This window comes from Sitophilus oryzae, unplaced genomic scaffold, assembly GCF_002938485.1.
Source record: "Sitophilus oryzae breed Bouriz unplaced genomic scaffold, Soryzae_2.0 scaffold_937_pilon_pilon, whole genome shotgun sequence".
Classification (NCBI taxonomy): Eukaryota; Metazoa; Arthropoda; class Insecta; order Coleoptera; family Curculionidae; genus Sitophilus; species Sitophilus oryzae.
The window spans coordinates 85520-102598 of NW_022147569.1; the positions used below are offsets into that span (position 1 = coordinate 85520).

The 17079-nt window shown below is 34.1% G+C and overlaps 2 protein-coding genes across 2 annotated transcripts; both read right to left on the minus strand.

Annotated features, from left to right (window-relative positions):
• Positions 1–1291: 1291 nt before the first annotated feature.
• LOC115890902 (protein FAM200A-like) lies at positions 1292–4039 on the minus strand. The gene is made up of 2 exons (XM_030911254.1): positions 3590–4039; positions 1292–3483 (listed from the first exon to the last, which is right to left on the minus strand). The coding sequence occupies exon 2, from the start codon at positions 3472–3474 to the stop codon at positions 1372–1374; it is 2103 nt and encodes a 700-aa protein (XP_030767114.1). The 5' UTR covers positions 3475–3483; positions 3590–4039; the 3' UTR covers positions 1292–1371.
• A 2886-nt stretch (positions 4040–6925) lies between these two features.
• LOC115890911 (putative nuclease HARBI1) lies at positions 6926–7354 on the minus strand. Its single transcript, XM_030911274.1, has one exon. It carries the CDS (start codon positions 7352–7354, stop codon positions 6926–6928), a length of 429 nt encoding a protein of 142 aa, XP_030767134.1.
• Between the last annotated feature and the right edge of the window lie 9725 nt (positions 7355–17079).

Consider the following 17079-nt stretch of genomic DNA (forward strand, 5'->3'; position numbering starts at 1 on the left):
ATGAATAGAGCGCGGAGTTATAAGCATTAAAAAGCCTAAAATAAGCATTTAAAAGGCCCAAAATACTTCGAAAATAAGCACATAAATATGCACGTAAATTTAAAAAAGCATGAAAAAAAAATGAATATTTTTTATTAATTTAATATTTTTTAGTAAACGAGCATTAAAAATAATTATCCTGAACAACATAAACTATATACTTATATGAACAAACTAAACTTCTTCTTAGGCCGCCGCGTCGTCTCCCTTCGGAGGTTGGCGATCCAACTGGCTATGATGGTGCGTGAAACCGCACCTCTAAAAATTTCATTTGATATTCTTCCGAACCAACAACGCAGATCCTTAAGCCGGGAGTTTTGCCTTCTTCCCACTGATCTCCTGCCCTCAATTTTGTCTTCGATGACCAGTCTGAGCACGTCGTATCGATCACGCCTCATGATGTATTGACCGACGTACTGTAACTTCCTTTCCTTCACTATTGATAGGAGCTCTTTATCTTTGTCTATCCGCCTGAGCACCTCCTCATTTCACTCTATCTATCCAGGATATACGCAGCATACGACGATACAAGTACATCTCAAAAGCGTTAATGCGGTTTTCCAATGTCTGACTGAGTGTCCAACTCTCAGAGCCGTAGAGTACTGGTTTAGATCTCGGCTGGAGAAGAGGGTTTTCATGGAAGCAAAAATACGTCTGGCCTGTTCGATCTTAGCTAAAATTTGAGTTTTGGGGTCGCAAGCGTCGTTAACGAGGGCTTCTAGATACTTTATGGACGATACTTGTTCTACTACCTTGTTGTTAATTCTGAGGACAGTCTTTCCCGGTGTTTTGGAAAATACAAGAAGTTTAGTTTTGCTAACACTGATGTGTAATCCGTACTGCATGCTATGTTCAACGATGCAGTCCATCATGTTCTGAAGGTGTAGAATGTTGCGGGCAGTACAACCGTATCATCTGCGAAGCGAATATTGTTGATCAGGGGACCATTGATTTTGATACCATCCTCAATGCTCTCTAGTGCCTCACGGAATACCTCTTCGGAGTAGATGCAGTGTTGCCAACCAGAAAACTACGAATATCGCTACGTCACTACACAAATTCCGCTACTCCCCGCTACGGTCGTGTCATTTCTAATTTCACTACAAATCTAGTCTATTTTGGAATTATGATTTATATAGATACCATTTGGCAATTGATTTTTTTCAATATAAAAAAAATTACAGCAAAATAAGCACTTTTATTTTGTAACATATAAATATAAACAATAAATCACAAATAAATCCTTATCTGGAAAAATGGAAAATAAATCAAAAATATATTTTCTCTTTAAAAGATAAACATACACTTAAATTAACTAACTCTAATCGTGCTCTAATCTGAATCAGACGTGTCAGTGTCACAAACATTTTCTTTGGGGGCGGTGGACCTAGTTGCCTCATTTTTGGTTTTAAATTGGTACATGAACTGATTAAATTTTTGAAAATGGCTTTCGCTAATTGCATAACTCGTGCAGCATTTATTTTTGGTTGCTAAATCAATTTTTACTCTGAGAATATCACTCAGAGTATCAGGTGAAAGGCGATTTCTTTTTTTTGACTTAACATCAGTCATTATTGAAAACACTCTTTCCACGTCCGCGTTGCCGTGAGTTAAAGTAAGGATGATCAGAGCAACTATGCTGATATTTCTAAATAAATGCTCATCGTTAAAATTTTTCATGTCCAACAAAGTTGTCCAGAACGTAATTACATCATCGCATGTTAGACTTTCTTTTTCTTCTTCAGAAAAATATATTTTTATATTATTATATTCAGTTATAGCTTTTACGGGGTCTATTTTATTTTTAAATGTGTTACAAATTTCATCAATATCATGTTTTAGATTTACATTCAGAGCATTTTGCGGTTGTACAAATGTAATATTTTTATAAAATTTATCTTTAGTAGGCAATCTTTTAAATGCTTGGGCAACGGCTACTTGATAAAATTTCAAACACTTAAGTTTAAATTGTTCGTTATCAGCTTTGATACAATCTTTGAGTAAATTCATGGTATTCAAACCCACATTAATTTCTTCCACCGGAAGCAACACATTTGGATCAAATACATTTAATAGATCAAGTTCAACCTCACTCGTATAACAGGAGGGTTTGACAAAGTTTACACATAGTATCTTCACAAATCTTCTACTCTCTACATACATTTTATCTACAAGGACTTTGGAAGACTGAAACATAGCATTAAATGAATTAAAGATCGGAAGAACGTGTTTTAAAAATAGAAGATAAGCTTTGACATAGGGATTTTGCATTTCATTAAATATCATATTGCCTACTTGATTTTTATCTTCAAAGGCAGCTACTCGGAAGACTTCTAAAAGAACATCCCACTGATCAATTAGCCTTTCAACACAATTTGATAGTGCCAACCATCTGGTTTTGCTGGGGCTTATAATTTTAAGTTGAGCTGCCCGCATAAATTGTTGAAATTCTTCTAAAACTGACTGTCTCTTTGGACTTCTAGAAAAATAATTGGAGATATTTTGCAATAATGCTTCTATATTACTTGGCAATTCTTGGCTAGCGGCAGCAGCAATTAAATGAGCCGAGTGACACACACATCCATTTACAACAATATGGTGATTTTCGTTTAAGAGATAAGTCTTAAATGATTCTTTGTTCCCCATCATGACACTGGCGTTATCAGAGCAATAACCCACAATATTATTCACGCTTAAATTAAAATCAGTCAGACATTTTTTAAACAGGGAATAGAGACCTTTTGCTGACCCCTCATCAGCCTTGATGGGAATTAAGTCTAATAATTCGGTTTTGATTTTGTTTTCATAAATATATCTAACTAAAATACACAGGTACCGATAATTGCTGATGTCTGTACTTTCATCTACAAGAATAGAAAAACTGTTATTCTTCAGTTCACCACACAATGCCTCTTTAATTGTAGATGCAAGTACGTTTTTTAAAATGCTTGTGCATTTTGTACGCCTTAATTGCATATTTTTTGCGATTTTCGAATCACTAAAACTTAATTTACAAGTGTCGGTTACATGGTCAATAGAACTAAAACTAAAATTATGAGATGCAGCTAACAAAGTAAATCTGATATCTGCTATTATTAGATTTTTATCTTGTTTAGAAGACTGAAATATTTCAGTAATTGGTCTAGTTATTTGCGTTAAGTTCATATTTTTTAAATGTTTCTGACTTTTCCCATGGCTTAACAAATCACTTCTTTTGGTCCCTAAATTCAACTGGCATACTTTACACTTAGCTTTAGCTGGATCTTCAGTTGGTAGTAGCCATCGCTTAAAAATATCTTCTTCCATCCACTTTCTGGAAAAAAGTTGTTTTCGGCTTTTCTTTTCATCTCTGGCCAGTTCGTGCCTCATTGCCCTTTTCTTTTTCGGAGTAGATGATCCGCTTTTTCCTATATCAGAATCAGATAACTCAGACATATTGCGCCCCTGAAATGAGTGCAAATTATGTAATTTTTTATTGTGGTATTTATGCATATTTAGATATGTATTCTGCTTGAATGCATGTATATATGTATAAATCATATTAGCATACCTTTTTATAATACTAAATACACGTACAACCTACATTGCTTTTGTTTTGTTTACTTTAAAAGATTTTGGGAACCACCGAGAACTAGTAAATAGCGATCAGCGCACTAGAGCCTAGAGCCCTCTACCGCTCCCGGCGCTCTCTAACACATTTTACCTGGCACGCCACAGTGCCGGTTGATTGATTGATTGATAGATGTCGCTGCCTTGTTGATTTGAGTTTTAGTTAATAATAAATAAGATTAATATATAATAAAACACATAACTTCTTACTGCTCATAATACTTATGATAAATAATCTGTTTTAGAATGTTGACGTCATTACACGCGTCTAAGAGAATTAAAATATTCCGCTACGTCTTACTGTCATTTGGTTCCGCCGCCGCTACACCGCTCTTGACGGTAAATTCCGCTATGCGTAGCGGAATTCCGCTACGGTTGGCAACACTGAGTAGATGTTGAAAAGGAGTGGGGATAATCACGCCCCTGCCTGACGCCCTTCCTAATTGCTACTTCATCAGATGTTCCGCCATCCGCCCTGATCTCTGCAGTTTGGTTCCAGTATAACTGGGTGATAATGCATAAGTCCCTCTCATCCACCTCGGTGGTTCTAAGAATCTCGGCAAGTTTTTGATGCGACACACAGTCAAAGGCTTTTCTATAATCTATAAAGCCGGCATATATATCGACGTTCATGTCCCTGCATCGCTGTGTAATAACGTTTAGTGTAAAAAGAGCCTCGCGCGTGCCAATTCCATTCCTAAATCCAAACTGTTTATCGCCAACCTGTCGTTCGCATCTGTTGTATATACGGGTATGAATTATTCGGAGGAATACTTTGAGGACATGTGACATCAGGCTGATTAACCGGTGGTCATCACATTGAGAAGCGTTTGGTTTTTTAGGTAATGGGATAAAAGTGGATTTTAGCCAATCAGTGGGTATCTTGCCGGCCTTGTATATCGAATTAAACAATTCTGTAAGAATCTTAAGGCCCCTATCATCTGCATCGGCGATTAGCTTTAGGGTTTCCGCGTGGATCTGGTCTGGTCCTACTGCCTTGTTTTTCTTCTGAAGCTCTACAGCACGTTTGACTTTTTCCTTTGTAATATCAGGACTAGAATCATTGAGATTACTAGCTATGGGTGGTTGATCGGGCCGTGTATCTGCATAGAGCAACTCAACATACTCCTTCCACCGATCGAGCTTTTCCTCGACGCCCACCAAGGTTTTATTCTTAGCATCTCTCAGAATACCTCGGCACTGTTTACGTCCTGTGTTTGTAAATTCTTGGATATTTTTGTGGAGGTTAAACAAATCATGCTTCTTTTGCAAGGTCTCCATTTCACTGCACTTGTCTGCTAGCCAACGCTTCTTTGCTCTTCGACATTCAATTCGCTCAGCCCTGTTCAGCTCCTTGTACCGTCTAGTTTTCTGCTTTCTTCTGTCATCTATAAGTTGCAGGATTTCATCAGTCATCCATTGTTGCTTCTTATAAGTGCGTACATATCCTATGTCGATATCTTGCGTGTCTCTGACAGCCGTCTTTAAAGAGTTCCATCGAGATTCTATGTAACAACTAAACTATAATGAGTTATATACCTAATATTTTGCAATAAAAAATATTTAAATAACAAAAATAAATGAAATTAGGACTTCTAAATAATCATCGTTTTTAAATAAAGCAATAACTAACTGTTTTTCTAAATTTTCTACAGAAAATCCCATTCTCCTATCAATAAGGACATATTTTAAGTCGGAAAAACTTCGTTCAACATCTACACTTGTCATCGGGGCATATTTAAACTTCACTGATTTCGGCAAAAATCTTTGTTTGAAATTGTGCAGGGATACTCGGATATCACTGAAAATAAAAAAAAAACAGATGCAACTAATATGAAACAAAAACGACAGGTGGGAATTAATAGCAAAAGAGTTCAACGCTGGTTTACAAAGTGGAACTCAAAATGCCATCTCTTCTTGACAGCGCAGCGTTCACAACTTTGCGTTTGCGCATTACATGTATTATTGTTATATCGTTATATGGCTTTCTCAGAGATGCAAGTCATATTCGAAGATGCGAGTGGTTAAGAATAGGTATCCTGACCTGAAATGAAACCAACTATTCTTTTAGATATTATTTTTATATATTTATTTATTTTTTAGCCTATGTGGTGATTATTGACTGCATCCTCACTTAAATTTGGATTTTTTTTTAAATTTATATATTAGATAATATATCACATGATATTAATCTTGACGTTCCTGCTACTTCCAAGCTGCAACCGACCCCATCCAAAGCTGAAACAAATGTGACTGTTCCTGAGGCTACACCAACACCCAACAAAAAAAGAAAATTTACTGAAAAAAAAGAAACGCATTTAATTAAATACACTGACAAATCGTTTAGTTGACCGAAAAAAAATTAAAGATGAAACCGACGCCAAAGAAGAAAAAAAATGTTTTATATTTAGAAGAAAAAGAAATATTGTATATATACAAGAAATAATTAAAAATAAAGAAATAGAAATTAAAACCATTGAACTAGAACATTTAAAATTGAAAAATGAAATGGAAGTAAATTATATAAGAAGATTTAAAAATTAAAAAAATTGAATCAAAATTAAAAGAAGATCTTTTAAAGAAATAACAATAAAATTGTAAATAATGTCTATACCTTGTTTTTTTTTGAAGAAATAGTAAAATTATAATATATAAATACATAATATGATTTTTCTTGGAAATTTAAAGTTATTGAACCTTGTATTGATATTGTTACGTTTTTCGTCGGTTCCGTGTGGATAGAAAGTCACAATTTATTTACACTAAGTAACAAATAATAACGATTAAAATACTTAAAGAACTATATGCAAACTATTTACAACTATTTATCTAGAAAGAATTTATTTTGAATTTAGCGCGACAACTGTACTCGTCTATTTATTTCTGTCCTCTTCAGGCCCCATCCTTCGGTTTTATATACCCACAGCTAAAGAGTTCTCGAATAATCCATAGATCATTAGGTCAATAGAGAAAGTTTCGAATATTCTCGTATGTACTACTCCATTCCAATGGAACTCGATTGTTCTCGAACGTTTGAATGAATCATTACGGTGTCTTTAATGCGATATTAAGGTCATCTGGGGGCGGGACATATAGTTAGGTTAGGTCGAGTCCACACTGGTCCGCAAACAATATATTAAATTAATTTTCTTGATTTCTTGACTTTCTATAGACTAAATAATTATTTTTAAACAACATGAAAACATAACTCAGCGTTTTCGGAACTTAATGTCCCAAGGATTTTAATTTAAGAATACGATTTTTTTATGATACATACCTATCTGAAATGATTTTCAATTAAACTCCTTCTAAGTGCGTTGCCTCCTGCATTGTGCTGAACATTAGGTAAAATGATATCTTCAACCAACTTTTCTTCTACAACACCATCTTCAAAATAATCGCTTTTAACTAACGCAATATTATGCAACACTGCTGTTGCCACAATCACTAGCAAACTGGTCTCCAGTTTAGTTCGAAGGCCTAGAGAAAGACAAGCAAACCTTCTTTTCCAAACTCCAAATGAGCGCTCTATGCAATTTCTGGTTTGAATATGAGCTGAATTATAGTTAGTCTCAGCTACAGTGTTTGAATTTAAAAGGGGTGTTGATAAATATTCTTTACAGCTATAAGCCCTGTCACCTAACAAATATCCACCTTGATATTCCCCAGCTTCCAATGAGGCACAAAGTAAGGAAGCATTAAACATTGTGCTACCATATGTTGATCCAGGCCATCGACAAACAATGTCCCTTATTATTTATTAGGCCAGTGGCCAAGTACTAAAAAATAGCTTACGGCGGGAGCAAATCCGGAGAAGCTAGAATAAATTTTATTTTGTTTAGTTTAGTGTAAGGAACCACGTGTTAAATTTGCACCACCCACAAAGCCCAGATTTGGCCGCCATCTTGGAAAAAGTGGCTAAAATTCGGTTTATTTTTCATTATTTGTCAATAACTCGATTTCTATCAACTTTAGTACAAAAAATGTACAGACCAAAATTAAAGAAGAGGAAAAACTCTATAAAAAACGTTCTATGTACTTTTTCCGTGCGACAACCCGTTTCCAAGTTATCTCGGTTTAAACGCGCTAAATATATTATAAGCAGTTATTATTTCCTCTATTCTAGGCAGTTTTTGTCTTTCCGAGAACCTTACTCTTGTTGTTAAGCGGAATCTTTAACTCAAGGTCATGCACGCTGCTGATGAATCTGATGAGTTCAAGCAGGCTGATGAAGATGCTGACACATTAATTGTCAACACTGCAATTGAAGAATCAAATCACAATGACACGGTAATTATAGCCGGCGAAGACACCGATTTGTTCGTAATTCTTACTGCCTTAAATGGGTCTCGGTCGAATATTTATTTTCTAAAGCCAGGCAAGGGGCAGTCGCAAAGTTGAACGTATGCACCCCATAATATGAATCTAGATGCTTCATTTATGGACAACATTTTATTTCTCTACGCATTTAGTGGCTGCGACACCACATCCGCATTATACAGACAAAGAAAAAATGAAATTCGTTAAAGTTTTACAGAAAGAAAAAGAATTATTACAGACAGCTGCACAAACTTTCAAAGACCCAAATGCATCCCCAGAAGATATAGAAAAAGCTGGAGAACGATTTCTTCTTCATCTATATGGATCCAAAAAATGCGACTCGTTAGATAAGTACAGGTACCAGTGTTTCGTAAAATCTATTACCAAAAGCTTACCAAACCTAGCATCGTTACCACCGACCAAAGACGCAGCTCGCTTGCACTCCTTCCGTACGTATATATACAGTCAGATACAGCTATGGTATGGGAATGAAAAATCACCTCTGGATTGGGGATGGAAAAATTCAAAGAATGGGTTGATGCCCATTGCTACTTCCCAAGATGCACCTCCCCAAGAATTATTAAATCTGATTTCATGTAAATGTGCCAGAGGTTGTAATACATCTTGTAGTTGCCGTAAAGCAGGTTTGCGTTGCTCGGTAATGTGTGCACTTTGTCAGGGCAAATCATGTTCGAATAGTTTGGAGGTGGCAAAATTAGACGAAGATGAGTATGAGGACAATTTTCCTCTCACTAAAGATCAACGAAAAGAATATTCTGCACCTTATGAACCAGATCCGGAATATGATACAGATGTGGAAGACATTCAGGAAGATTATATTGAACAGCCAGTAACATAAAAAAAACGAAGGAACTCTGATGAACCTTCCACCTCAAAAGAAACCTAAGTTGACGACATGTAGACTTATTGGAAATGGAATATTGAAACCACTAAAAAAAACGCGCCGGGTACTTTACCTTAAGGCAGCTCCCTGAGAGATAAGGCGGTTAAATTTGATTTTTCACCAGTCGCGCAACAATAAAAATTTAGTCTGTTATTGCGGTCATAATGCAAATTGCGTTCTTCCATTATGACCGCGACAGCAGGTTACTGCCAACCAGTAGCAAACAAGTTTTTAGGCTTTATATCTCGGGGGTGCCGCTCAAGGTGGTGTGGAAACAAGTACAGTTAACCCCGGATATATTCAACACGTACAGTATATCAAACTTTAATTTTGTTTTCGTAAAATTCGATACTTTGGGCATTCGCACGAAAAAAAACCATACAACGTTTTTATAGAGCTTTTCCTCTTCTTTAATTTTGGTCTGTACATTTTTTGCACTAAAGTTGATAAAAATCGAGTTATTGATAAATAATGAAAAATAAACCGAATTTTAGCCACTTTTTCCAAGATGGCGACCAAATCCGGGCTTTGTAGGTGGTGCAAATTTAACACGTGGTTCATTAAACTAAACTAAACAAAATAAAATTTATTCTAGCTTGTCCGGATTTGCTCCCGCCATAAGCTATTTTTTAGTACTTGGACACTGGCCTAATAAATAATAAGGGACATTGTTTGTCGATGGCCTGGATCAGCACATGATAGCACAATATTTAATGCTTCCTTACTTTGTGCCTCATTGGAAGCTGGGGAATATCAAGGTGGATATTTGTTAGGTGACAGGACTACTAGCTGTAAAGAATATTTATCAACACCCCTTTTAAATTCAAACACTGTAGCTGAGACTAACTATAATGCAGCTCATATTCAAACCAGAAATTGTATAGAGCGCTCATTTGGAGTTTGGAAAAGAAGGTTTGCTTGTCTTTCTCTAGGCCTTCGAACTAAACTGGAGACCAGTTTGCTAGTGATTGTGGCAACAGCAGTGTTGCATAATATTGCGTTAGTTAAAAACGATTATTTTGAAGATGGTGTTGTAGAAGAAAAGTTGGTTGAAGATATCATTTTACCTAATGTTCAGCACAATGCAGGAGGCAATGCACTTAGAAGGAGTTTAATTGAAAATCATTTCAGATAGGTATGTATCATAAAAAAATCGTATTCTTAAATTAATTTCCTTGGGACATTAAGTTCCGAAAACGCTGAGTTATGTTTTCATGTTGTTTAAAAATAATTATTTAGTCTATAGAAAGTCAAAAAATCAAGAAAATTAACATATATACATATTTTGCACTAAAGTTGTTAGAAATCGAGTTAATGACAAATAATGAAAAATAAACCGAATTTTAGCTAATTTTTCCAAGATGGCGGCCAAGCCCGTGCTTTACGGGGAGTGCAAATTTAATACGTGCTTCTCGACACTAAGCAAAAAAAATCTTATTCCAGCTTGTCCGGATTTGCTCCCGCCATCGATGCACTTGCCGACTGGACTATATTGAGAAGTACCCTTTTCTATTGCGAAATATTTCTGCATTTTCTCCTCCAGGTGACTGTATAGGTACGTACCCATCAGTACAGCCAATGATGTTAGGAAATCTCATTATATTGTAGAAGCCAGCTTTTACAAGTCTAATTTCATTTTCGGTTTGAGGCATCTGGACAAATTGTGGAACAAGTCTCGCAATCTCTTTAGTTACTTTTTTTATAACTCTACATACAGTAGTTTTATGGATATTACCTACAATCATCACCAATTAAAATTTGGAAAGATCCTATAACAAATAAAAACAACTAGTTACATTGTAAGCCAATTAATAACAGTAAGCAAAAATATTGTGTAAAAGATATATAAGAACATACAATATAAAAAACAACTCACAAACCTGTTGCGTAGAAACGAAGAGTTATTAAAACCTGCTCTGTTACTGACAACGAATTCCTCCTAGTACTAATTGTCTGTATATTATCTCCTATATTCTCTCCCAAGAATTTTACACTTTCTTTTGTTAAACGAAATCTATCCCGAAACTCAGATTTACTATATTTCACATATTGATTGTCTCTTTCACGATAACGTCTTGGTTGTTCTAAATATCTAATTGATTCTAAATATTCTTCATCTGAAGACGTAGATAAGCTAGAATAATCCATTCAAGAAAATGTGACACTGTAAAAAGCGGAGAGGGAAAAATAAAAGTATTCTAAAAAGGCTTTAATAAAAACTGTAACGATACTAAATACTTAAAAAAGTTGGGTTACAATCGCCAAAACAGTGGGCATACTTTACAAGGCGCTTGCACCAGATATCATCGGCAGATATCCTAGAGATATCTGCCCATTTTCTTTAGATATCTATTAGATAACTTACGTAACAGATAGGATTTGTCAAATCGTTCAGAAACCCAGTTTGAAAGATATCTGTAGTATATGAGTGCTATAAGCTTGCTATATCTATAAACTTGCTAATTCATATCTACTACTTGAGAAATTGGGCATTAGAAATGAAGATATATATCATAATGTTGTAAGTAAAATTATATGAGAAATGTCATCGATCATCATTTTTAAGCCAACTGGACGATTATTTCAAACCTACAGTATATAATTTCAATATCCTAAAAGGAAAGAAAAAGGATCACCTTTCTGTTTTATACTGTGGTCCATTTCTGCCGATGGCTCATTACGTTGATCTTTAGGAAGATATCCATAAAATATATATTTTACTATCGGTTCTGGGATGATTCCGTTTGATTCGATGATCCTTTTCTGTTACCCAAATCAGGAGAATGACAATGAGCATGTTAAGATGAAAAGGAGGTTGGATCTCGAACGTTATAAAAAGTGGCTAATCCATAATAGATTGAAAATTAATATTGAAAAAGTTAAATATATATTTTTTAAACAAAAGAAAAAAATCATAAATTTACCGAGTATTAGTATTAATGGTGCAGTAATTGAGAATGTCACTAGAGTATAAAATATTTAGGGCTAATAATTGATCATAATCTAAATTGGGATGAACATATAGCACAAAAATTGGTGACCATGAAATGACCATCAGTGCTTTGTACCAGTTCAGAAGATACTTGACTGACCGATGAAAGTACAATTTTCACAATGCTTTTCTCTTGTCGAGATTTAGGTATCTAGTTGTGGCGTGGGGTACTTGTAGAACTGTTCGATTCAATAAAATGCAGATGTTACAAAATAAAATTTTAAAAATACTTTTTTGCTATAGTAGACTAACCGGCACTATGATTGTTTATAATGAATTAAAACTAAATTTCAACTAAATAGCTTATTAAAATTTGAACAGTGTAAATTTATTTATAAATAAGATATAAATCGCAAAAAACAAATATACAAGTGCAGTTAAGAGGAAATATTCACAGTTACCCTACTACCTCACGAGACGATATATGTGTTGCAGGGGCCAGAACAAATAAAGGAATGAACAACCCCATATCACGAGCTCAACAGACTTATAACTTTTTACCGAGTACCCTAAAGAATGAGAAGAACTATCATACATTTAGTCATAAGCTCAGGATTGAGTTAGCATCTTGATCTTGGAGAACATATTATGGTATGTACTATGTTAGGTTAAGAGATTAATTATTAATTTAGGCTTAATATTAAGTATTAAGGTAGTTATGTATGCTACTATGATTTTGGGTTAAGAGATATATTTTATATTTTTTTATTGTTAAACTATTTAGTGCTAATTTAATGGTAATATTAATTAATAAAGTAGTGTATTAATTTTTCGTTTGTATGGAGGTATATATATTTATATTTTTTTTTGTTAAACCTGTCAGATGCCTTGGTACCAGTGCTTCGAGCACTGTTTAAAGGCTTAAAATATTGTTAAGTTTGTACTATTATAGATTTTGTTACGTTGTTTAATAATTAAAACACACTCAGTAAATAATATTCTTTTTCTTCTTGCGGTGCCTGTCTTCAGGCGTTGACGGTCTCCATGACTATTTCGTGGAAGAGTTTTCTATCTTCTCCTGCATGAAACAGACTCTCCACCCCCAGACCGGTCCAGTTCCGTATATTTCTGAGCCATGACAGATTCTTTCGACCTACCCATCTTTTACCTTCGACTTTTTCTTGAATAATCAAACGAGGAATATCATATTTGGTGCCACGCATTATGTGTTCGAAGTAGCTCACTTTTCTGGCCTTGATGGTGGTTAACAGTTCCCGATCTTTGTTCAGCTGTCCAAGAACTTCCTCGTTGCTTGTATGTTCGGTCCAAGAGATTTTAAGAATTTTCCGGTAGCACCACATTTCAAAGGCTTCTATTTCATTTATATTCACGACTTTTAGCGTCCATGTCTCGCTTCTCTCTTTTAGCGTCCATGTCTCGAAGTCTTCGCAATCGAGTTTGCAGTGACAGGTTTCTATTGTGTATGTATACCTGCCAAAAATAATAATGAATATTTACTCAATAAATTCAAATATTTCTTCTTTTCATCATCCACTATAGACTCATCCATATAAAATTTTAGGTAAATAAGAAGTTCTTTAAAAATATCTACACAAATAATAATAATAACGAAATAAATTAATGCCGTTTAATAGCGAAGTCAAAAAAATCTTACAGGTTTTGTTGGATCAGTGCAGTGGTGGGTAGGTTTTCGCGCTTTGGATCTAATGTTCAAGAGATCAATTCCCACCGGGTGTACTTCTTTTTTGAATTTTAATTGCTTTGGTTAAATTTTGATTGCTGTGGGTTTAAGATACATAAAAATCGCAAAACGTTTGTTACGTAATACATAAAAATTTAATTTATATTTAGAATTTAAACCTTATCAACTGGTAGGGAAATAAATACTCCGAAACTGAATATTTAAAATATGTAGACCCTGTAGTCCTAGGTAAAATTAAATTGTTTAAAAATTAATCTAATCAGTAGAAACTATCTAATGAATGTAATTTGTGATAGATGTTTTGCACTCAACCTATTCCTGGTTTAGGTTAGAATATTTCCTGCTTATCCCCAGCAACACATAAATATCTTTTTCCGAGAGTAGCTAACTCGCTTGATTTAAAATTAGACCAAAAAGTAACTGGGTTATTTTTAAGTAGTATCATTGGAAGGCTTAAATAAGCTTTGAGATCAATTGACGTTTCATTTTGATTAGTTAGTAACAACATTTTTTGTGAAGTTGCCAATTTTTTGTGATATTACCATACACTGTTAGTATTTCCTTGTATATTAATAGTCTCCTACTTCCGAGAACTCTGCTCTAGTGCAGAACTACTTGTTTGAGCATCACATATTAATAATTTATCAATTCCTAATAATTTATCACCCAAATTTATTGGCATAAATAATAGCAATCGGATTACAATTATTTTTTTTAACCTATGTTATAGAAGGGTTGAAAGGCTTAAGATGTTGTCTTCAATAGCACCACGACGATTTGAAATTTCAGCGATAATTTATTTAACTCTTCAGTCTCTGATGTTAGCAGCTCTAAATTTAAAAGTATATTTTAACAGTTAACCAATTAACCATTGGAATGATCTTACTACACGTTAAGTGTTTTTCTTCGCTGATTTCTTTGGATACTTGGTTGGATACATTGAGCTTTAAAATAAGCATAAGTTCCTTACACATTTGTATTTCTACAGCTGTACAGATGGAGATTTAGGATTTTTTTCAGTAATATTGGTGTTAGAACTTCGGATAGCTCTAGAAATCTCTCCACGAAATAAAAGGTAATTCCACCTTGTTGGAACAGACTCAATAAGTTTTAACTTCCTGTCAGAGTTTTGTATTGCCCTTAACTGATCTGCAGCTGATAAGTTTTGTTTAAAATTAGTAACTATAGACATTATTTTCTGGATAATTTGTTTAATAGCAGCATCAACAGCAATTTTATTGCAACTAAATTTAAGATATGTGCCAAACATGGAAAATGCTTATTTTTACCAAAGGTGTCTGTAACACATTTAGTAATATTTGCCCCATTATCAGTTATAACAGCGCTGACTATTGGCAAATCAATCTCCCATTCTAGACAAACAGTCTGCAAGCATTCACTCAAATATTGTGCAGTATGATTAGAGCTAAGTTCTTTATCTCAATACCAATAGACATAGGGCTTTAACTAACTAAATAATGTACAGTAATTCCTAAATTGCTTGTTGATGAGTACCTGTCCAATGGGCTTTAAAATACTATATAAAGAATAAGTTCCCTACACACTTGTATTATTGCATTTGTACAGATGGACATTTTGGATAATATTGATGTTAGAACTGTACGGATAGTTATAGAAATCTCTCCACCATATAAAAGGTGAAATTTGAACTGACTGAATAAGTTTTAACTTCCTGTGAGAGTTTTGTATTGGTTTGGTTAAAATGCTTTGTTTAAAATTAGTAACTATAAACATTATTTTCTGGATAATTTGTTTAATAGCAGCATTAACAGCAATTTTATTGCAACTAAATTTAAGATATGTGCGAAACATGGAAAATGCTTATTTTTACCAAAGGTGTCTGTAACACATTTAGTAATATTTGCCCCATTATCAGTTATATCATTATCAGCGCTCACTTTTGGCAAATCAATCTCCCGTTCTAGACAAACAGACTGTAAGCATTCACTCAAATGTTGTGCAGTATGATTAAAGCTAAGTTCTTTGACTTCAATACCAATAGACATAGGCCTTTAACTAACTAAATAATGTACAGTAATTCCTAAATTGCTTGTTGATGAGTACCTGTCCAATGGGATTTAAAATACTATATAAAGAATTAGTACCCTACACACTTGTATTATTGCATCTGTACAGATGGAAATTTTGGATAATATTGATGTTAGAACTCTACGGATAGTTATAGAAATCTCTCCACCATATAAAAGGTGGAATTTGAACTGACTGAATAAGTTTTAACTTCCTGTGAGAGTTTTGTATTGGTTTGGTTAAAATGCTTTGTTTAAAATTAGTAACTATAGACATTATTTTCTGGATAATTTGTTTAATAGCAGCATCAACAGCAATTTTATTGAAACTAAATTTAAGATATGTGCGAAACATGGAAAATGCTTATTTTTATCAAAGGTGTCTGTAACACATTTAGTAATATTTGCCCCATTATCAGTTATATCATTATCAAAGCTCACTTTTGGCAAATCAATCTCCCGTTCTAGACAAACAGACTGCAAGCATTCAGTCAAATGTTGTGCAGTATGATTAAAGCTAAGTTCTTTGACTCCAATACCAATAGACATAGGCCTTTAACTAACTAAATAATGTACAGTAATTCCAAAATTGCTTGTTGATGAGTACCTGTCCAATGGGCTTTAAAATACTATATAAAGAATAAGTTCCCTACACACTTGTATTATTGCATCTGCACAGATGGAAATTTTGGATAATATTGATGTTAGAACTCTACGGATAGTTATAGAAATCTCTCCACCATATAAAAGGTGGAATTTGAACTGACTGAATAAGTTTTAACTTCCTGTGAGAGTTTTGTATTGGTATGGTTAAAATGCTTTGTTTAAAATTAGTAACTATAGACATTATTTTCTGGATAATTTGTTTAATAGCAGCATCAACAGCAATTTTATTGAAACTAAATTTAAGATATGTGCGAAACATGGAAAATGCTTATTTTTACCAAAGGTATCTGTAATACATTTAGTAATATTTGCCCCATTATCAGTTATAATAGCGCTCACTTTTGGCAAATCAATCTCCCATTCTAGACAAACAGACTGCAAGCATTCACCCAAACATTGTGCAGTATGATTAGAGCTAAGTTCTTTGACTCCGATACTAATAGATGTGGGGCTTTAACTAACTAAATAATGTACAGTAATTGCTAAATAGCTTGTTGATGAGTACCTGTTCAATGGGCTTTAAAATACTATATAAATAATAAGTTCCCTACACACTTGTATTTCTGCATCTGTACAGATGGACATTTTGGATTTTTGGATAATATTGATGTTAGAACTGTACGGATAGCTATAGAAATCTCTCCACCCTATAAAAGGTGGAATTTCACCTGGTGGGCACTGACTGAATAAGTTTTAACTTCCTGTGAGGGTTTTGTGTTGGCTTTAACTGATCTGCAACTGATACGCTTTGTTTAAAATAAGTAACTATAGACATTATTTTCTGGATAATTTGTTTAATAGCAGCATCAACAGTAATTTTATTGCAAATAAATTTAAG